The sequence below is a fragment of the Sesamum indicum genome, linkage group LG4, assembly GCF_026168435.1.
Source record: "Sesamum indicum cultivar Baizhima isolate 11 linkage group LG4, ASM2616843v1, whole genome shotgun sequence".
Taxonomy (NCBI): Eukaryota; Viridiplantae; Streptophyta; class Magnoliopsida; order Lamiales; family Pedaliaceae; genus Sesamum; species Sesamum indicum.
The window spans coordinates 10256124-10279799 of NC_142660.1; the positions used below are offsets into that span (position 1 = coordinate 10256124).

Below are 23676 nucleotides of genomic sequence, written 5' to 3' on the forward strand. Positions count from 1 at the left end.
TTATCAAGCCTTCGAAGTTTCATTATCTCAAACTCCTGAATCAGATACCTTTTGAGGTTTTCTTCTCTTTCTCATTGTTTTCTGTGACAATAATATCATCAACATATACTAAGAGTGTTGTCACTCCCCTGTGGCTGAATGCTTGATGAGAAAGGTATGATCTCATTGGCTTTGTTTGAATCCTATTCCTTTCATCGCTCTAGCAAATCTCCCAAACCAGGCTCTAGGTGATTGCTTAAGCTCAGATACGGCTTTTCTCAATCCACACACCTTATTAGCGGTATCTTCTCCTCCAAAGCCCCATGGAATGATGATATTGGTGAAGTGGCCAATTGAAATAAGCTGCTACAGTATTCATTTTCGCCACTAGAGCAAATGGCTCAAGATAGTCAACTACGTATGTTTGAGTATAACTTTAGTAAGCAACCTTGCTTTATATCTCTCAAGTGAACCATCAGACTTATATTACATGATGAAAACTTATTTGCAATCTACAAGATTCTTTCCTTTTGGTTTATCAACAATCTACCATGTCTTGTTTTTTTCTAGTGCATCCATTTCCTCTCTCTTAGCATTCCTCCCTTCTCTTTTTGATACGGTCTTGGGCAAAGTGTTCGAGATAGAAATGTTGTTAGAGTGGTGATAGATGTTTTAGTGAGACATAATGGGACAATGGATATAGAGGTTGCTTTGTGCATTTGTTGGTGCCTTTTCTAATAGCAACAGGAAGGTGAGAATCATTTTTTGGAAATCTACCCCTATGCACAAAGGAGGATCAGAACTTACCATGTGTCCATTAGGAGGGTGCGAGTTGGCATCATGGACTTATGCTAGATATGGAACAGATGATTTTCTTGAATACATCAAAGTTAACATTTACATAATCATGAATTGGGGTAGGTCACTTTCTTGAACTGACGCTGGAATGGATTCAGGCTTGGATATTGAAGAATTCTGCATTGAAGAAGAGGATGGAACTGTAAAAGGTAAGTCAAGAGGACCAAAGGATTCAAATTCACTATAGTTTTTATGTTCCAGAAGTGAAATCTCCCCCTGAAGATAAGAATGTGTGAAGTATGGTTTACTTTTAGCAAATGTGATACCTGCAGATATGTAGAATTTTTAGGGGATAATAACATTTGTACCCCTTTTGTGTTGGTGAATAACCAAGCACATTTGATTTCCTATGGGTCTAATTTTCCTTTATGTTGAGGATGAACATGAACATGAACATGAACATGAACAAAAGAATCAAAGACTCCACCTATAAGACCATTTGATGTTCTAAAGTGTGGATAGAATTTGGCAAGGACTTCCATGGGAGTTCTGTAATGTAATATCATTGGGGGTAGTCTATTAATCACAGATGTGTGTGGCAGTAAGAACAACCTCTTCTCAATCGGTTTTAGGAGCATTCCCATGAAATAAAAACTGCTCGAATATTGTTAAGTAAATGGCTATTCTCCTTTGAGCAAGCCCGTTTAGTTGTGGTGTATTAACACATGATGACTCATGAAAATACCCTCATTTTGGAAGGTCGAATCATTGAAAGAAAATTGGGAATAACATGACTCACTTCAGATTTTTGTTTCAGTAAGAATACCCATGTTACCCTGGTATAATTACCAATTTGAGAAACAAACCATCTAGACCCCGAAATATGTGAAGTTGTGGATGGTCCCAAATGTGACTATGAGTCAAATAAAAAGGATGAGAACTTCTACTATTACAAAAAGGAAAAGGCACAAGCTTTGCGAGTTCACAAACATCACAATTAAAACTTGTAATATCTAGTGCATTGAACGAAGAGGGAAACATTATATTTAAGACATGGAGAGAGGGATGACCAAGACGAAAGTGATAAAGCCAAATAGCTTAGAAGTACTAAGGAGAGAAGATGGCACTTTATTTATGAGTTTCTTAGAATACCTAGGTGTTTTGTGATAGTAAAGCGCATTCTTTTGCTTAGCAAGTCCAATCTTCCTCCCCGAACGCTGGTCCTGTAAAACACAGTAAGAGGAATGAAATGTTGCACAACATTTAAGGTCTTCCGTAAGATTTTGAATTGAAACAAGACTTGCTGATAACTTTGGCACATTAAGGACATCTTTAAGAATGAGGGTAGGTGTTACATGGATATCTCCTTAACCTGCAACTGTTGCAAGAGAGCCAGTACCTACAACATTTTTCCTATTACTTGGGCATGAAGAATATGTACTGAAATATTGTGAGGTGTGTGGGTTATGTGAAGTAGCCCCTGAGTCAATTATCCAAGAGTTGTCAAAAGGCATGTAATCCTAAAGAAAGTGGAGACTTACATGAGATTGCCAATGATCAGGCACTAGAAGGCTTGTGAAGAGATCTTAATCTCCTTGCTATTGAGACCTCCATTCTCCTGCCCCTCCTTTTGATTAGTTTGCTCTGTTAGATGAGCTTGAGATCTATGTTGCCCTCCTCAGTTTTCCCATTCTTGTCTTGAAGGTGGTGGTTCGCTATGCAACTTCCTGCAATTCTCTTTAGTGTCCTTTGGTTTCTAACAATTGGTGCACCTACAAGTTTTCCTTATTATCTCTCCACTTGTTGTTTTTGTTGTCCTCTCCTAAGGACATCGTCCAGTCAACTTTCTCCCTCTCTTGCATTGGTTGTTCTTTTCTCGTGATCAAGGCTGGTCCTTCTAAAGCTTGATGTTCAAGCATTATACCCTTCGACTTTCTTCTGTTCGTTTGATGGAAGTAGACTTGTCTAGCCAAGATGTTTCCTCTTTACCAAGTATTTGGATCTGATCAGGATTAAGTGCCGCAAGAAAATCGTATACGTGATCCTTCTCAAAAAATTCTTCAAGGGGGCATCGTCTTTTGAGCATTTAATCTCAATAAATTTTTCTCTATCACACTTTTGCCTCCTTGTTTCATTGCATTCATACACTTTGCCCATTTGTTTTTGAAATTAGTAAATTACACTTGCACCCCCTACTAGAATTCGTGATTTACAACTGCATCCCTTTTGTTAGAGTTTTTGGCTCACATCAGCAAAAAGAATTACATAAAATTCCAATTTACTGCTTCTTCAACATTCCATATAATTTATTGACAAAGATACTTAGTTATATTTTATGCTTGTAATTAGTAAATGTAATATATAAAGTGAATAAGGTGTAATTGTAATAAAATATTGTACCAGAATTATTGTCATTGGACAAAATGCAGCGGTTGATGAAACTGAATTAGACGTAAATTTAGAACTTTATGTAACTTTTTGCCGACATAAGCATTTTCCTTCCAAACCCTACTGGAAGGGGTACAGCTGTAAATGCTACAACTGAGGATTCTTGGAGGGGTGCAACTGTTATTTCAAAAAGTTTCTTTTGGCGAAAGAGTATTTTCACAGGGACCAAGTGAAATTAACTCTTGATTAAGTGTGAGGTGTTGACAATAAAGGATTTGATTAGATTAGGGGATTTGGTAGAATCATATGATTGATTCTTAAGTTATAGAAATTCCTAAATGATCAAGACGCTTTATCCGTTTTTCATATATTCTATCTTTAGCCCTCTAAAGAAATTACTATTCAAATTCTTATGTTGGTCAATGATGCTTCTGCTTTTTGTTTTGTTTCAAGGTGGAATTTGAATGGTTAAAATAAATGCAGAATCTTTTTGCACTATTTATTTGGTCTTAGTAAATTGAATTTGGCAGGTAATGGAAATAGGAGCTATTTCACTCAAATCCAAGTCTGAAGTAGTCTCTTCTTGTTCTCACTTGGAGGATGGGTCTCATCTTCTGAACAGACATGTTCGTTTTGGGTCTGGTACTATTAGAAACACTCAAATGGAGATTCAGCTTCAGGATCTATATGATCACTTTGAAATCCAGATAAATGATGCACAGGTTAGTAATTCTGTCCATTCAGTATTGGTATGCTTAAAGAAGGGTTATGCTCAAATGTGATGTCTTGCAGGTGATACTAATGGCAGCTTCTTTTGCAACTATCCCTCTCGTCGAGAAATTTAGCGCTTCTGCAAACTTGGTGGGCTGTATTTTCCTCGATGAACCCATCCTCAAAGGATTTGAGGTGAGTAGTAATACAGAATTACTTCCTTTGGGATGGTGATTTACCATGTTACTGCTAGTGGCATTTTATATAATATTCCAGGCATCTTTATCCTTTTCCGAAAGAAATGTGCCTTGGCAATTCGCATAAACAGAGAGATTTACTGACAATGAGCTGTTTTATTTTCGAAATGTTAAATAGATCCCAGAGTTGCTCTTTAAACTTAGGAGTTCCTTGAGGGGTTCTTTCTTTCTGGAAATCACCTGCTGTTCAATGTTATGGTAACCTAGAGGGACATATTCACCTAACTACCTCAAATTAAGTGTACACAAATCTTAATTAATCTAATTAACGCTTGTGTATGCCCATCACACATGCTCCAAATTAAATAATCTAATTAATTGACGTCTTATCCAAAAATTAATCCAAGAATTCCACCATTTATTTGTCTGTGGCCCTATGGGACCTTATGGGTTTACTATTCATCTATACTTGAGCTTGTATCACAATGGATTTATTATTCATCTAGACTTGAGCTTGTATCACATAAAATTTAGTTTGCAACTTTTGCATAGATTAGTTAAAAAATTAACCACACTTGATTAACCCCTTTAATCAAAGACTACATGCTGCTTGCCATGGGTGACCATTTAGCAAATGATCCATGGCACTAGAGAATGGGTTAAACTTTGTGTACCTGTAGTCAAGGAGTGCTATGCAAGTTGGGCCTTTTCATCAATTATCTCTTATTGAGTCCAAAGCATGGATTGTGATTTGAAACCTTGTCGACTCAATAATTATGCATAAATTCCTTCATTTTCTTGATTAAATGGTGAGGCTAAGAAACCCAACGCCTAGTTGCCATGACACAGTAGCCAATGTTTTATTAACTAAGAAAAAAAAGAGAGCATAGGAGACTTGGTCATCAAGGTAGGTTGACGATTCCTTGACATTCCACTCATTGACCTTCATATTATATGGGCTTGTGGCCAAAATATCCCATTATGATCACCTCAGGAAATAAATTACCTACGGAATAGTTCAGTCGACTTGTTCCTAACAAGCACCTTGACACACACACACACACAAGTGTCTCCCCACCAACGTCCCTGAAAACATCCCCCTAAAGGGAGTGTCGTGTGAGCAAGCCTCCACTCGATCAATGATATCCCCATCTCATTGATCATTCGCTTGGAACGTTTAAGGCCAAGACCTTTGACGTATATTTCATGATCACCATCATATGCATAACCATGCACCATAGTCATGGATGGCTTAGAGACAATTCAATTACATTATTTAAATAAACATACAAAAATTTGAATGAAGAATGCCGTAAGATTTATTAATGTGAAAAAAATAAGATTGTTATTACAACGTGCTATTTAGCTTTCATGCAATGCACAGGTTGGCACGCCACACACTACTCTAACAGGTTAGTTTCAGGGGATTGATATGGATGACTTGGCTAATGAACTTGGTAATGAGTCGAAGATTCTTCTAGAGTGATTGAAGGGGAAAAGAACTTTAATGAGTATTTAGGTGCTCCTGAACAATGCGGTTCAAGTAGTGTTATGGTATGCTAACAATGGACTTTTACGAAATTGTTTTAGGATTGGAAGAAGGCTGAAAAATAGGAATAATCACAATTGAATAAACGCCACCTTATGATCATTATACCTGCTGAGCATTTAGTAAGAACACCAGCATATGCTCGAGCTGAAGAAGGTATTAATAGGTAAACAGTATTACCTTGGCTGCTTTGCACAATGGATAACTTAATACAGCAAAATTTTGGGCATGTTCTCCAAAGTTTGAAACCTGCAGGATCATCCATTTTTCTTCTAACGCTCACTTCTTTTATTCTTAATTTTAAACTTAGTGAGAAAGGCATTCATTTACTGCAAATAATTTACTCAACAAAATTGATTGAGGGTAATTTACCCAAAAATGAAGTCTTATTGAAGGCAATGTTAATGATGTCATCATGTAGGGTTGCATCTATCTGAGAGTGGCTAGAGAGTACTCAATTACATGTACAGTACTTAAATTCCCTTTTGCAAGGGAGTTAAGTTATGGACTCTAAGCTAGACGTCTAAGATGCAATATACCGTTTACTTAATCTTGTTTGCTGCATGGATCCTGAACTTAGTTATGGGCATTTGAATTGTCCTGTTCATTTCTCTATATTACTCTGTTTCATTAATTCTGCATTTCTGTATATTCTTATGTTCTTCTTTTTCTGCCATTCATAGTTGGACAGATAAAAGAAACTTGCACTGGCATTTAGCTTGACACTTGTCTGACGATTTAATCACACACTTCAGAGCAAGTAACATATAGAAATTATATACCCCTTAGTTTGTCAGAACATGTGGCAGCCAGTGGTAGAAAATTACATAGGTAAAAGTAGGTAACTGTATTGCATTGCTGTAGATTTATCTTGATGAGGTAAGAAATGTACACTAAAGGAAGGTTGTTCCCTTCTTTTATGTTTTGGGAGCTCACTGGAGAGAGTCTTGCCAATTATTTTTGGAGAGGCTTCTCCTCTGTTCCCCTTATCATGAAAACCGTACTTGTATTTTGAGATTTCAGAAAAAGTAAAACAAGAAAAACCACAAGACAGTTTTCTTTTGATTAAAAGCTGGTTGTGCTAGGTCGGGAGGGGGCTTGGGGTAGGCCTCTACATGGTTATATGGCCTCTGAAGAAGAGCAAGCATAAGAAAGATAATGGAAACTTAAGGATGGGGTTCTAGGAACAACAAATTCACGTAGATAGAAAATAAATAAGCAAGATGTTTTGGAAATCATGAGAGTTTGATCTATGATTCTTGTGCAACTGTTTACAAAACAGTATATTTAGCGCAATTGAGGTTTGGAAAATAGAATAAATATAGTATTAGCGAGAGAAGACTGAAAATCTGCAAAAGATGACTACTATGTATTCCAAAGTAGGGCTTGGCTAAGTAGTAAATATTGAAAAGCACGTTATGGCATATTTTTTGGTTTCTTTCTCTCTCTCTCTCTCTCTCTCTCTTTCTATTTTATATCTTAATTTTTGGCTGGGTTTTTCAGGTTCATGTACAGGTGCCATCGCTAGTTGTTCACTTCTCTGCTTCCTCTTATAAGGAAATTATGGGATTTGTTTCACGGTTTAGTATGCTTCTTCCTATATCAGACTCCAAAGTTTCAGAACTCACGTCAAATGGTTTGAATACTTCTGTGCATCCATGGTTTTCTATTATTACTAGCTTGGATACAATTTCTTTGCTAGTTAATCTTGAAGATAGTGAGGTTGATGGCTGCATCCTGAATCTGTATTGTCAGAAGCTAGGTGTTTGGTACGTTACATTTCTTCCTCAGTTCTGTGGAGAAACATTGAAATTAATGGTGCATGGTCATTCTATCATGTGATTTGGATTTATTCTGGCTGGATTTATTCCTCACTGTATGTGAGTTTATGGTCATTGTTTGTCTTGATAGTACATGTGCTAGGTCATGCAGGAGCATTTGTTTTTTCAGCAGTGTGAATTGCTTTACTCCTTCTAGGTAATTGTAAGTCTGAATACAATGTTAAGGTTGCAAATAGTATTTGATTCAGGAGAAAGCATGTCCAGAATCCTTGTCAGTTATGTTTCTGTATTGAATTCAGCTTTTTTATCATACTAAAAGTAGTAGACTGCGTAGTATACATTCCAAGATCCTTGTCATTTGTGATGTTCAGTGTTGACTTAAGCTTTTCTTTATTATTAAAGTAGTAGACTATATAGTATACATTTTCAATAACATTATAAACAAAACCATACGCAATTCCTCGAGTAATGTGTTATTAATGAAGTGTATTTGGATTATGGTTAAAAATTGTGAAAGTGGGATAAAGATCTTAGAGTCCTCGGTATGGCCCATCATTCTTTATATGCTTTTGGTTTGTGATTAATGTGGCCCACATCATTACAGGTGTGATCGAAGAGATCTCCCAGAGTGTTGGGCCTCTGTTCAGGCATGTCGGATCACTGCTAGTTCCACAAAAGATGGTTTTGGAAACCATATAGTTTGCTTGACTGGAAGTATGTGGGAATCTGAATCTGTAGGTCAGCAAAATATCAACCTAGAAAGTGATAATGGACATTTGGATCATGGAGGTTCAATTCTTGAGGGGTGCATTGTCCTGCATTTTGAAGCTGTCAGAAGTACTCAACGGCTTCTTCAAAAGTGTACGATATATGCAAGTGATCTTGATATTCATTGCTATCCGTTTATTGTTGGGCAGTTTGTTGCCTTTCTGGACAAACTAGTATTATCTGGAGTATCTGATATTGAAAGCAGGAAGCCACATGTGGAAAATGACAACTCATCAACTCATGGTTTTGTGCTTCAAAAATGTGGTCTTTTGAATGACAGTGGGTCTTGTAAATCACCAAGCATTCCGTTGGATCACGATCCTGTTGAGAAACTGTTGTCTCTTCGTGATCTTCAGTCTATAGCTGAAGATTTGAAGCTTAAATTGAATACAACTGTCTACCTAACAGATCATAAAATAAGAAACTCCAAATTAAGCCTTACGGAGACACCAAAGATGTTTTCTGCTCCGTTAGTGAATTGTAACATTGATGCAATAGGAACTTTTACTGTTAGTGACTTGCTTTTTCTCAATTTGAATCTTGGCACCATCAAAGTGCATTTTCATGATTCGTCATGCATTATTGGAACTGTTATGGTGCCCCTGGCAAAATCGTTACTTACCGTTTCTGCAGACTGTTTGGACATGGTTTGTTCAACTGAAGGAGTGGTCCTTTCTTCATCATGGTGGTCTCAAATAATTAATGAATTTCTTTGGGGGCCTCTATCTGGAAATGTATCTCCAATCCTAAACTTCCATATGAAGAAAAGAAACACTGGTTCTGGAAATTCTCGACTTGAAATGAGTTTTCACATCCAGCAAGTTTCCTGCTTGTTGCCTCTTGAATTTCTCGCTATGTTAATCAGTTATTTTTCACAGCCTGATTGGAGTTATGCAAAAGGACACCCTACCGATACAATAAGTTTTGGAGATTCCAGCACCAGTACATATAATTTCAATCTTGTAGATTGTAATTTAATTACTCCTGCTAACAGTGCGTGCTCTGAGGCCCTAAAAGTTAATATTAGACAACTGTGTGTTGCTTTCTCACAAGACAGTGACAAAAGTTCTTTAACCAAGGGTATTCCTTCTGCATGCTGCATTGGTACTGGCAAATTTTCTGATGGAAATCACTGTTTAGACTTCTCTGGATGTGATCTATCTCTATCCCTTTTAATATTGGAGAAGGATATTGTCAATCCCTTGAATATATGCCCAAATCTTACCTTGATAGCATCATTGAGTGCAGATGTTTGGGTGAGAATACCCTATGATTTTGACACTGATTTGGCTTCTTCTCCGATTTGTATCATGGCTATGGTGAATGACTGCCAGCTTGATGCTGAAGGTATGAGAACATAATGTTTTTTATTTGGTTAGGTTTTTTTGTGAATTGTCTCTACCGCCTATTACTTACTTTGGGGTTCTTTCACTAATTTGCAGAAGTATGCGTAATTGCTGGGTTCAAGGCACTAGGTTATGTCATTGATCAGTTCTCTTTGGTCGATGAAGCATCCAACATTGTTGTATCTGATGTTCCACATCTTCTACAGGCAAAGAAACAAATGGAGGAATACACTGCATCACCTCCTAAAACTTCAAATGTGACATTCAATGAGATGAGATTCTGTGTCAGTTCATTATCATTAAGACTGCATCGGAGGAAAAGAGATTCAACTTGTTCTGAACTCATTGCAGATGCTGAAATGCACTTTCTGTGTTCTTTATCACTGAAGAATGGCAGACCTCAGAGTTTTGATATCTCTTTCTCGTCTCTGGCACTATTTTCGTTGCTCAATTCTGTTGTGCTTGCCGAATTTGTTTGTCTCGGGTCAGGCTCGTCAGTTCTGGACATAATTCTTTCAGTGTCCGATTATGGTGAAAATCGGGTAGTTGTGTCTTTTCCTAGCTTGGATGTGTGGCTACACCTGTTTGATTGGGATGAGGTTATTGATCTACTTAGTTCGTTCTTTGGGCAACTGTCTATACTCACCTCACGGGAATCAGCAGAAGGTATGTATAACAGTCCAGTTGACAAAAGTAAATTTGTGGCAGGTGATGGTGCAAATCTTGCATCAGAGAACATTAGTAAGGGTGCTTGTTTTTCTATTGCACTAGAACATGTTGGCTTGGCTGTTCATTTTCCTGCTGTAGCCAGCCCGGATACATATAACACATTTGGAGGGCCCAATTTTCGCGCTAAGCAGCCTCTGGACAAGAATTGTGGCTTTCAAAGTGGTAGCCGGAATTGTTTTTTTTCCATTAGCCTGCAAATTAGAAACACTGAACTGGTTGCTGATGAGAAAACTGTGAAACTGATAATCAGTTGTGAGGATTTGAATGGTGTACTGAAGTTGTTTAAGGGAAACAGTGCACAGACTTGGCCCCTTTTTCAATTATCTAAAATCCACCTGGAGGCCGAGATTTTTAATTATGAGACTGAGAATGTGGACATAAAGTTGTTGGTTCAATGCGACAGTCTGAATTTGTCATTCTCAAATCACATTCTGTACCTCTTTCAGTTTACATGGTTCAAAAGATCAGGAGAAATGCGTTCTCCATTTAATTTTAAGAGAATGGACTTAAAAGTGCGACTAAGGAAATTTTCTCTTCTTTTAACAGATTGGAAGGTAAATATATCTGTTCTTTTCATGGTAATTACATTTTATGATCAATTGTGGCTTTGTTTTCTATGGAGATTGGTCAGCGTTTTCATTCCATTTATCATCATTTATAAATAAAGACTTTTTCATGTTAGTCAGAATCTTTTCATGCTTATACTGCAAATACTTTGTTAAATATGCAATGATTAGTTAAATCGAAATACACAATTAGTTGTGGCTCAATCACCTTTTTGCTTTGGTTTTCTAAGATTAGAGCTAAAAAACTATGTTTGTAGGTCTAAATTTAGAACAATGTTTAGTGGATATGTATTTATTTGCTTAGTTGAGATTTTTGGTTTTCTTGAACATAAGAATTTTCTTGCCACCCCAATCCCTCCTAGCACCACCTGAAACTCTCCAAGGACCGCCCCAACTCTGCAACCAGGAATAACATGATTTTTGCGAAAATGATATCTGCTCAGGGTCTCATTAGACAATGAAAACCTTGCATACGGGAGAAAGTTGGGAGTTGTTTGTCTCACGTTTAGAGTAATCTCCATTTGTTTGGCAAAGTATGAGAACCCCACCCATTTCAGTAATTTAACCTTTCTTCATTTCTCTTGATAATCTATATGCAGTCAGTTGCATGTTGCATGTTGAGCTGATAATACTACTATAGTCTGGGCGTGGGTCAATGTAGTAGTCTCTATGAGCATCGTGATGGTCTGAGCCACGTTAAGGTGAATTGTGGAGATCAGGCCACTGACCAATGGGACACTACTTGGAGCTAGTGGAGCACGAAAAAGATGATCTTGGGAATGGAAGGAGGAATGGGAGGGAGGACGTTTTAGTGGTTCTAACATGTATGCTTATGATGATATGGTTGCTTGAGTGCTGGCTAGTATCGAGATTGGCATATTAAATAGACTGGAAAAAATTTCCTTCCTCGTTTTGGCAGGCAGCAAATAGCAGCAGAGAAAGAATGGATGATAATTGGGGTAATTACAGCCCCTCTGCTGAGGTTCGGTGTAATTACACGAAATCCCATGTAGTTTGAAAAAATACATTTAGTATCCCGAGGTTTGTTTCCTTAGGACAAATAGGATGGATACGTCCCTCTATTAGTCAAAACGTAGTGGATTTGTTGACATTAGCAAAAGAACAAAAACTGAATGAAAATCGATATTTACCCTCGATTTACTTATTATCGACTTTTGCACGGCAAACAAATCATTTGTGACTAAACTACCCTTAATGGTGAAGATATAACTCCTTACATTCATTAACGTATGAAGATGTATAAAAGTAGTTTGGTCACGAAAAGTTTTATATGACGTGCAATAAATCAGTAATAAGTCAATCGGGGTTAAATATGAACTTTTATCCTACTTCTTGTCAATATTATCAAATTTGGTGAATTTTGACTAATGTCGGGACTTATTTGTTAGGCGGTACTAGATGTAATTTTCCAAAGATGAGGATGTAGGTCTAAATCATGAAAAGCAAGACCCAATTATAATTACGTGTCAATGGGCCAAATTTGCCTAGACCCAAACCCATTATAATGGTCCCAGATGTAGACCTTTTATTTTAAATCAGGCCGAGACCATGACCCATTAAATTAAAATAATTGGGTTTTGGTCGGGTAATATCCTTCTTCTTCTTTTTGTTTTTTTATAACTGAAGCTTTTGTTGATTTTTTTGTATGATTAATTGAGCTATACTATTTACCACCAACTAAACTTTTATTTTTCCATACCATATAATTGGAAAAATATTGACATATAAAATTCTCATAGTGAATTGTTTGTATGTGTATATGTATATTCCGAATTAGGGAAGGCATAAAAGATAAAAGACTAATCGGTGGAATATAATATCGCTCTAATTAGTCTTATTTTCATTAGAATATGAAGAGTTCCATTGAAAATGTCATAAAAATCTGTAAAAGTATTTCCATTGTATATATAAATGTCTACTGGCCATAAGCTAGTTTGCAAACAAGAAATAAATAAAAGATTCAAACATAAAATGTAATCATAAAGTATATTAAATCACAACTAAACCCTTAAATTTTTTAAAACATTACAATTTGGTAGAAAGGGCATTTTTGTGCACAAAAATAGTTTACATTTTTGTTTACTTACAGTCAATTTTATAAGGGGTAATTTGGAATATCACATGAAATCCAATGGAACCGTTAAATGTAAGATGGAACAGACCTTAATAGGATCTTTATAAGTTTTGAGACCCAATTGAGATATCTTTGTAATTAGGCCAGGCCTTAGGGGGTATACATCTAATCTACCCTTTCTATACTCCCTTGAATTCCCCTTTGAGACGTCAGGCAGAGTTTAAATGTTTTTGCAGCAGCTTTTTCTACCCCTATCCTACTTATCCACCACGAGTCAGGTTGTGTGGACATCATATCATTGTGGTATTTTTGATCCTATGTTTTATTTCTTAAAAGGAATCAAGATTTAGCTACACATGTTTTTTCTTATGTTTCAGAACCAAAAAAGCTAAATCAAGAAAAGCAAGAAACATGTTACCAAATGACACCTGAAGGTGTACTTTGTTATTTGGAAAATGTGAATACATTGAAGTCCCGTAGGAGCACAATTGTAATCTTGGAAAAGAGCCGAGTGATGTAACTCTAAGTTCTTGTCATGATTTGCGTGATAAATAAAGTGGCCTTGGCAGGTCTGTAAAGCATTTAGAAGGTAAGGTCATTGCTGAGTCTGCATTGTTAAGTTATTTCTTTGACGTGGACTTCTTCTACAGGATTACTTCTTGAGGAATAAGATAATGGATCTACATCATTTATAATGTTGCCTTGTTCTTCTATTTGATATTCTTAAAATATATTGCTATAGTTTGATCTTGTGCGGAAATATCCAAGCAGTCGATTGCTTGGATTTTATAAGCCTTCATTTTTTCTAGAAGTACTCTGACTTGAATAAGAAGCTTATGATATTTAACCTTTTGCAGCAAAAGATAGTTCTAAAATGCATAGGGTACTTCCCAAGAAACTTTGTTGAAAACAAACTTAAGTTCGATCCTTGGTAAAAGTCTCATTTTCGATTGCGGGTTTTGTCTTAAGTTTTGTGGTTGTGTTGTTGCAATATAGTTGAACACAACAATGTAATATTTCTTACTTTTCATGCTTAATTTTCTTTCTGTTGATGCAGCGGACTTCTAATGGGCCATTGCTGGAGTTTCTTGTGAGAAACTCAATCTTTATGTCCACTGTCACTGAGAATGAGGTTGAAGGCTCAGTTGGGTGTGACCTTCAAGTGAACTACTACAGCATTGACAAGGTAGGTAAGATCATCAGAATATATTATTTCTGATTTGTTAATGTATTGTGTTGCTATTTTGTCTTGATACTATTTCAGGTCTTATGGGAGCCTCTTGTGGAGCCTTGGAAATTGCAGTTGAGCATGAGCAGAAAGCAGGACGAAAGGGCTCTGTTTAGTGGCGCTATCATGACAGATATCAATCTTGAATCTAAGACACATCTCAATTTGAATCTCAATGAATCCATTATTGAGGTATTTCATTCTGTTTTGATTTTTTAAGAGAAGTTTAATCACGCCTTACCTTGAGGAATGGTCTAAGTCTCTGTATGTTATTGGTTGGTCGTATGAAAGTATCATGCTAAAAGGTTTTACTGCAAATTCTAGTTATAGTTGTTGTCTTGATTGCTAGGTTGGCCTGGCTTGTATCTCTTTCCTTCTTTTTTATTTTGTTTTTTTTGCTTTTTTCCTTTTCTTTGTTTTTGCTCTCCTGATCTTTATTTGCCTAAAAGTGCTGTTTAATTAATATGCTGTAAGTTGCTTAGAAAAGGTTGTCTTGAGAGCAATGGAGATGATCAAGGATGCTTGGAGCCTTATGGAAATTTCTGAAAGCCCAGATTTCTCAAATTCTCCATTAACTCAAAGTCCAGAAACAAGAAGATACGCTCCATACATGCTACAAAACTTAACTAGTCTGCCTCTAGTCTTTTGTGTGTGCCAAAGGCAGCTTGATGCTGATGATTTGGATGTTTCCCCATCAAAAGGTGTCTTGCAACCTGGGTCTTCTGCTCTTGTTTACATCAATGAATCACCTGAGGAGCTACTTTTCCGCTATAGACCAGTGCAGTCTTCTGACCGACTAAACGACAAGCAATTACTTGAGGCAGCACACCGATATGTTACTTTCCAACTGGAGGGTACCTCTGTTCCTTCTGCTCCCATTTCAATGGATCTTGTTGGTCGCAGATACTTTGAAGTGGATTTTTCAAAATCATCACATGTTTCTGAAGTTTATAGTGATTCAAATTCTGTGAAAAGAAATAGAAAAGTTGATGGAGATGGTGGTGGAGAAGCAATTAGAGGATTTGCTATTCCTGTAGTCGTTGATGTTTCTGTGCACCGGTTTACAAAGTTGATGCGATTATTTTCAACAGTATGTCTAAAATTATAAGCTCTTTTATGATAGTTTCGGGTTCTTCTAGCTTGTATGAAGATATTTTCTTTCAGGTTGTGATTATAAATGCAACTTCTGTGGCTCTTGAAGTGCGGTTTGATATACCCTTTGGTGTGTCCCCAAAGGTAATCTGACAATTCAGTTGGTTTTCTAGCATCCCACTCTCATATGGCCATGTACTGATTTTACTGTTCCTAACACCTAATATTTCAGATTTTAGGCCCAATATTTCCCGGGCAAGAGTTTCCACTCCCTCTGCATTTGGCTGAAGCTGGCTGCATGCGCTGGCGTCCTCTTGGTGATTCATACCTATGGAGTGAAGCTTATAATATCTCAAGTATTATCTCTGAAGATGTCAGGATTGGCTTTCTGCGTAACTTCGTTTGCTATCCTTCTCATCCAAGCAATGAGGCATTTCGCTGCTGCATTTCTGTGAATGGTCAGTGCCTACCTCCAGTTGGTAAAGCAAAGATGGTGTATTCCCTGGTCGCTGTTGATAGTGGTAAACAATCTCAGAACGTTCATAGTCAATCCTCCAACAATTTGGAGATACCACGGAGTCGGTTTCTGTACCAAGTGATGTTGACTAGTCCTTTTGTGTTGAAGAACTATCTGATGAGGTCAATATCTGTGACGTTAGAAGATGCTGGTGTCACACGTACTGCCTTTCTATCTGAGGTGTGGTGCATGTGGCCAGCTTGAAACTAATTGTAGTACTGTCCTGTTTATAGTTAGATCTGCTTATGTAAGTTTATTTCTATTGGGGAAACTTTTGTCTTGAATTTAATGTTGTTGTCGCCGATTTTCAGGTTGAAACACCTTTCTTTAATATTGATTCTTCGCATGACTTGTCGATAACACTCCAAATACATGGATTTAGGCCTTCAACTCTGAAGTATCCACGTGTTGAATCATTTAGTGAGAAAGCTAAATTCAGTGGAACTAAGTTCTCTACATCTGAAATAATCAGATTTGATCCTGAGTTTTCTGATGGTATGTCGAAATTGTAATCTTACATTCGTACTGTATATCATTTCAGCTGCTCATGTAATAAATATTTTTAACTTATTTTCTAGCTTGTTTGACATGATATAGGCCCATTATTTGTTACAATGGAGAAGGTGATGGATGCAGTATCTGGAGCTCGTGAAATATTGATGACTGTTCCATTTTTGTTGTATAATTGTACTGGATATTCTCTAAACCTCTCAAACTCTGTCAATGACAATAAAGGATATAGCTGTATTATTCCTTCATGCTATGATTTGGACGAGCAGAAGCTGCTTATTCACAAGAAAGATGGTCTGGGTCTTATCTGTTCAAATTTATCTGCTACAGGTGATATTTTATTTTAACTCCTACAGTTGCTTCAGAAATCATGTGACTGATTTTTGCTAAGCCTTCTTTTATCATTTGGTTCATCTACTTTTTCCCCAGGTTCTACCAGTGAAACAAATCCGGAATCACCTAATTTTGTAGAAAGTGGTTGCAGAAAGGTCACCGCTTGCTGGTTTTCGCCTGATCCCCATTCATATTCTGGGGAAGTAACAGTGAAGCTAAGTAGGCATCTGCCTTCTGTTCTAGAAAATTATCCAAAGCGTTCATGGTCTGCCCCATTTTCGCTTGTCCCACCAACCGGTTCGACCACTGTTCTTGTTCCCCAACCATCCATGGCATCTGGGTGCATGTTATCTGTTTCGGCCATGGCTGCACCATTTTCTGGAAGAACAAACATTATCACTTTCCAACCAAGGTAGTTTCTTGATATCATGATGTTTTGGTTATTCAAGGACTCTATTACTTCTGGACCCTTTCCTCGAGTGAACTAAATGTGGTAATTTTGCAGATATGTGATTGCTAATGCATGCACCAAGAATTTATGTTATAAGCAAAAGGGAACTGATTTTCCTCTACTTTTGAGAGCTGGTCAACATTCCTATATTCAGTGGATGGATACAGCAAGGTGCTCTAAATTGCTAAAGTTTTTAATGAGTATGGTTCGAGATTAATTTAAGTATCACACCTCCCATCTGTTCCTAATTCTTATGTGAAAATTTACAGCATACAGAATATGCAGGAGACTAATGTGTGGTGCACCTCTGGTCGCTCCTGATTAATGTCCTGATTTTTTTTTCTTCTTTTTCTTTTTCCTTTTATCTTCAGGGAATTTCTGGTTTCTGTTCGCTTTGACGAGCCAGGATGGGAGTGGTCTGGATGCTTCTTACCTGAGCAGTTGGGTGACACTCAGGTTAAAGTGCGCAACTATATGACCACTGCTGTCAGCATGATGCGCGTAGAAGTGCGGAGTGCTGATGTTTCTGTTGGTGAAGAAAAGATTGTTGGGAGCACGAGTGGGAACTCTGGGACAAACTTGATTCTTTTGTCCGATGATGATACAGGCTTTATGCCATATAGGATTGACAACCATTCAAGGGAGGTCAGTGGACTTTTTATTTGTGGGTAGAGGTGATATCGGTTTGTGCGAATGAGGGAGCATGAGGAGTATAATTTTAAACTATACTTCTATCCAGTTCGTAATTCTTGCTAATTAATTCTCCCTCTTTCAATACTTATAGAGATTGCGGGTTTATCAGCCGAAATGTGAATCTTTTGAGACAGTGATTCACCCTTATACATCTTCCCCTTATGCTTGGGATGAACCCTGCTATCCACATCGGCTCACTGTTGAGGTATGGGAGTCTTGGTTCAGATTAACTAGCCACATTTGGGATTCAATTTCTCCTTGCATTTCTTTCAGGTGCCAGGCGAACGTATCTTAGGATCATATGCTATTGATGATGCATCAGCTCATTCACTTGTGTACCTACCTGCAACTTCAGAGGTACTACTTTTATGAATGCTAATATTCTTTTTCATCATGAGAAGTGATATACTTTCTCTCATAGATTTCAACTTTTATCTTTGTAGAACCTCTTCTTAATGATCTTACAAATTGATCATTCAGTTGTTGATGAACTTATTCTTGTTGAGGATTTTATTTGTTAGTGCAATCAAATGAATTTAGTCGAATTATGTGCTAGATGTTGAACTAATCAATCTTTGAGGAAAGTCTCCATAAGAGTCTTATGCTAGCATTATGGTCTTTGATTGATTTGTTATGAACGCACTGCTCAGTACTTAATGCCTTCATCAATTAATTGTGTTTGTATGTGAAGGTTGGAACCCTCCAGAAAAGTAGGGGATGTGCATGTAGGGGTTTAGTGGATTGCTGTATGTGTCTTTCATAATTAATAGAATATCTAAACAAGGGAAATTGTTCCCACTTAATATAAAAAATACCATCCAAGACTAAGTGATGTAATCCTATAAGGATGAGAATCCACTTAATAAAGGTACACCGTAAACCTATAAGCAAGCCAGCAAGTTATGGTGGGAACATCTGAAGTTGGCTTCCAGATGAACCAGTTACGAATAAATAGACAGTGATGAGCCTAGAAGTGGTTGCTTTAGGATTACATGGAATTAGTTGATTAAAAATGGGGATAATTGCATTGACACCCCTTGAAGTATAATAAAATTATGCAAATCACCCCTCAACTTTACATAATTACACATACACCTACAAGAACTATCCCACAGGTGACGCTCTCCCGAGCCCTTGTCAGTCCTTTATGGCCCAAAAACTGCTTAGTTCAGCCATAAATTACATTAATAATTCGATTTTGTCCCTGTTAACTTGGTCTTTACTGTTTCAGATTTTTTATGGATAATGGGCAATTCATTAAAAATTTTAATAGAAACAAAACATTATGTTTTTTTTTTTTTTCCAAACAAAGGTAAATTTCATTGATTAAATACAACATGCATCCATTGATACCTCAGTCCTCTAACCAATGTATTCGCCAAAGTCTATATAATGTATACGGAGCAATGTTATTGACTTTATGACTCATAATTCTGCATTTGATCTGCTCCATGGCTACTGCCGCAATGACCATGAATTGCTGCAGAGTTCCACCGAACCTCCTATTGTTTCTCTCTTGCCAAATATGGTACACAAAAGGCTAACGAGTAGGTGTCTAAACGCTGCGTTGATAGGACGCTTACGTCTCCATCTCCGAGATGCCAAATTGACTCCCATATTCCATGAAGGAAGTTGAAAGAGGAAAAAGAAGGGAAAAAATAAAAGAAAAATGAAAGTTAAAAGAAGAAAAAGGAAATAGGAAGAAGAAAATGGGTTTGGGTCGACTGAGACCCATGTAATATGTGTAATACCACGTAATAATTTAGAAGAATAATATAATATTTTTTAATAATTTAAAAAATATTTTATACAAATTCGACAGTTAAGTAGTCTTTAAAACATAAAACTTGAATCAGAAATTAACCCACTCTGGATTTGGCTAGTGAGATCCACCTTTTGTTAATTCTTGAGAGAAAGGGGCTTTGCGCAAGGTTTCGAAAGACAAAGGGGGTTATTACACAATATTTTCAACACAAAACTTTTTGCAATTTCACTGTGACGGGGGATAGTTATGGAATTTACCATCTTTCTGTTGGTTCATGCCTTATAAATCATAGTGGTCAAATTTCTTGTTTGACCTCAGACTCTATGTAAAGCATGGTCAAGTCACTTATTCATTGCCAGGGTAGGATATTTATATTGAAATATGCTTTCATGCCTTTCTGCATAATTTATATAATTATTGGAGTCACTGCCCTAATTAGCGTAGATATTCGGTCAGAAAAGATATAATACCCCTTACTGGTGATCTGTAATAAAGGTTTCTACTTCTGATCATGCCGGTTTGTATTGGTATATGCCATTAACTAAATGCTACCAAACAATTCTTTATGCTTACTTGCTATTATTGAAATCCTTTTTCCTTTTCCTGCAGCATTTTTAATTTTAATTCTTAATAAATTTTTTTGTGACATAAATTCAGAATATTTGACTGACTCTGCAGTAATTCTGACTTTACAACTTGGTATAGTATTAGCCAAGGCAAAGGTTTATATAGCATTCAAATATTTCTAATACGAATGGATTTGCTGTCAGAATAGTGTAAATTGAACCAAATTCTCCATCAATTCTGTGGCTGTCCATATTGATTCTGGGAGAGAAATTGGAGAAATTGGAGTTGAAATCTAATACTCTGGCCACCAGGTTAACTATTTTCTTAAAGCGAGCATGTAGATGGAGTAGTTGCTCATGGGGCTGGGGATCGAAGTTGTTTCTCTGCTCCAATCCATGCACCTAGTATGTATCATAGCGAACATGAGGTTAATATTGAGCAGGATGTCAGCGGGATGTGTACTGCAATGGTCCTGAGTTGTGGAAGAAATCCAATGAGGACATCTCACATCCAACTGTGTTGGAGGTGAATGACACCCCCACTTATATTGGAGGCATTTTGGACTTGTTTATAAGTGCATACAATACCTTCTTACAGCAGCTTGACTTAACCAGTTTACATGAAGGTGAATTAGTTGTAAAAGACCTGTTTAAGTGGTCTTGCTTCCATGCCCCCACCTGTGAGCCTAGGACTTGACAAATTCACATCACAATGAAAGCATTAAACGTGCATTAAAGCTAATTTTCTTCAATGCTAACAATTTTATGGGTGGGTTGTCTAGTAGTTTTTCTTCAGTGTCCTGATGTCTGAGACTTTTAAATTGTCTTTCCAGAAACCTGAAAGGAAGTTGCTCATTTCTGTCCATTCTGAAGGAGCAATAAAGGTGTGTATATCTGACTTTTCTGATAAAATTATCATATTTGCTTCAGGTTTAGTAATAATTCTGCATTTCTTAATCAGGTTCTCAGTATTATCGATTCAAGTTACCATGTTTTGAATGATCTGAAGAGTCTTCATGTTCGTCAGTTGAAAGATAAAGGAAGACAAACTCAGAAGTATGAATCTTTTGTTAATTACAAGGAACGATTATCAATAGACATTCCCTTCCTTGGAATATCTTTGATGAATGCACATCCTGAGGTATCCTATGAACAAATGTGACTTTTGAATTAATCTGCACCAAAATGTCAATAATTGATAGTGGCTGCTGCTTTTTGTTTTGTTTTTTTTGTAGGAGTTACTCTTTGCATGTGCCAAGAACACAAAAGTTAACTTTGTACAGAGTTTGGACCAACAGCAATTCTCCTTTCAAATTGCATCCTTGCAGATTGATAACCAATTACATACAACACCATATCCTGTAATATTATCCTTCAACTGTGTAAACAAGGGCAGTGTGGGAAACCAGATGAAGTCTAAAGATAATAGTGCAAAACTCCTCAGTGGAAGTACGAGTCAAATTGCTTCTTCAAACTTGCATGAACCTGTGTTCTCCTTAGCTGTTGCCAAGTGGAGACACGAGGATACATCACTGGTTTCATTTGAATCTATTAGCCTCAGGTTTGTGTTATTTCTAAAGAGTAGACAAGGAATTCGTGTGCCCATATCTCTCCTTGATGAGTTGCTCCCTTTTGCAGAATAGCAGATTTTTATCTTGAGATTGAGCAAGAAATTGTATTGAGATTGTTTGAATTTTGCAAAACTGCGTCTTCGAGGTTGCAGAACAGAGTTTTTCAGAATATAGATTTCTCACAGAGTCTGTTTTTTTCTGTGGAATTCACTGGGGAGATCACTAGAAATGCTCAGTATTCGACGAGATTGGATGAGAAACATCTCAATTGCACCGGCACTACACTGCTGACTGAAGATTACAAAAGAAGCTGTTTGCTGCCCCATGTGGTCCCAATTGGAGCTCCTTGGCAGAAAATTCAACTTTCAGCACGGAAGCAGAAGAAAATATATGTTGAACTGTTTGATATGGGACCAATAAAACTGACGTTGAGGTTAGCAGCTAGCTGTTTCCCTTAGCCATCATGCTTTCTCACGGAAACTGCAGATCTCATACTAACTCTTCCTTATGCATAATAATTTTTCTTCTCACAGCTTTTCAAGCAGTCCATGGATCCTTAGGAATGGTGTTATTACATCTGGGGAATCTCTTATTCATGTAAGTTGGGAATGTTGAAGGAAGGTGAATAATAATCTCTAGATTATGTGCATTAGTGAACTTATTGCCCTGTGTTTCAAATGATAGCTCAACCATAAGAATGATTTCTTGTGAATCTGTTTCAATTGCCAATTTTATCTGTAGTACATTTTCTTGCTTATCTATTTTATTTCATTTGACTTATGGTATAAATTACTGCAGAGAGGTCTTATGGCTCTTGCTGATGTTGAGGGTGCAAAAATTCATTTCAAACAGTTGGTCCTTTCACACCAGATAGCTAGTTGGGAATCCATTCAAGAGATCCTTGTTAGCCATTACACTCGACAATTTCTACATGAGATGTACAAGGTAACCTGCTTGATCAATTTTGTCCCTGGTGTGTGTACTTTTACATTATACTTGCATGGACCATTTTTTGGTGTTGAGAACTTCAATAACCGAAAACCTAGTTTTACAGTAACATATGCTACTATATATTCTTTTCAATTACTTCAGTTTGTTGGTCTGGAAAGTCACTATGTTTGACATAATCCATCATCTCTCATTTATCAAGAAATAGTTGGATTAAATCATTAATTGTTGAAGGAATAACTAATAGTTAGGAGTTTACTATAAAGTAATACATGTCAAGACCCAGAAAATATATTAGGTTAAGACAACAATTATATATTACGCACAATTTCATGTATTATAACTTTACATGCTTCTGTTAGTTAACCATTATTGCATACAACTGTAAATTACAAAAATGAATATTGCTAATCTACTACATGTATCTAGTTGGGTGACACTCTAGATGGGTTAACAATATAATTGCATTGTTCTTGTTTTGCATTTGTCTTTAGTTCATTTCGTAAAATTGATTCATCTTTTTATTGATGGATATTGACCTTCCAAACTTTTTCTGCATTTTGACCGCCTTGTAATTCTTTGGATATTGGATTGATTTGTTCTGGTTTGTGTGTGGTTCAGTTATTGCTTTGCTTAGAATATCATTTGTAACTTTAATAACTATATATAATAAGTTCAAATGAAGAGATAATAAAAATATTGCCCGATGTGCCTGATATCGCCCATAATGCTCACTTGGAGACTTCTCAAGTACCAAAACATACTCTTATGGATTAGAATATGCTAGTACTTTGGGGACATTTTTTAATTTTGACACGTGGAGAGTACAAATCAGTGGGAAAAGGCAGAACACATCTATTAACAAAATAAATATGAAATATGTGGAGACATCTTAAGTTCTACCGTTCTTGTTACTGAAAAGTCTTCTTAAATGATAGCAATATCAAGTGACATTTATCAATTTTAAATTATTTACTGATATTTTGATGCTTTGAATTTTTATTGTGAGCTGTAATAACAATATCAAGCACACAATTGCTTTACACCTTAACCTCGGTTATTTATTGCAACATTTTCTAGCATCCTCCAACCTCT

General features: G+C 36.7%; 1 protein-coding gene across 4 annotated transcripts in view; it reads left to right on the forward strand.

Moving 5' to 3' along the window:
• LOC105160162 (vacuolar protein sorting-associated protein, putative (DUF1162)) overlaps positions 1–23676 on the forward strand; it is a 54979-nt gene that overhangs the window by 29088 nt on the left and 2215 nt on the right. For all 4 annotated transcript variants that reach the window (XM_088879582.1, XM_011077428.3, XM_088879583.1 and 1 more), the window contains 23 exons: positions 3696–3887; positions 3958–4071; positions 7126–7391; positions 8008–9518; positions 9614–10800; positions 13965–14093; positions 14172–14327; positions 14623–15225; positions 15300–15371; positions 15460–15924; positions 16056–16239; positions 16342–16584; positions 16684–16999; positions 17093–17209; positions 17410–17683; positions 17823–17936; positions 18005–18088; positions 20896–20946; positions 21024–21203; positions 21298–21623; positions 21701–22066; positions 22167–22230; positions 22432–22578. In XM_088879582.1, the coding sequence (XP_088735708.1) occupies positions 3696–3887; positions 3958–4071; positions 7126–7391; positions 8008–9518; positions 9614–10800; positions 13965–14093; positions 14172–14327; positions 14623–15225; positions 15300–15371; positions 15460–15924; positions 16056–16239; positions 16342–16584; positions 16684–16999; positions 17093–17209; positions 17410–17683; positions 17823–17936; positions 18005–18088; positions 20896–20946; positions 21024–21203; positions 21298–21623; positions 21701–22066; positions 22167–22230; positions 22432–22578 (7161 nt within the window). The remainder of the gene's footprint in view (positions 1–3695; positions 3888–3957; positions 4072–7125; positions 7392–8007; positions 9519–9613; positions 10801–13964; positions 14094–14171; positions 14328–14622; positions 15226–15299; positions 15372–15459; positions 15925–16055; positions 16240–16341; positions 16585–16683; positions 17000–17092; positions 17210–17409; positions 17684–17822; positions 17937–18004; positions 18089–20895; positions 20947–21023; positions 21204–21297; positions 21624–21700; positions 22067–22166; positions 22231–22431; positions 22579–23676) is intronic.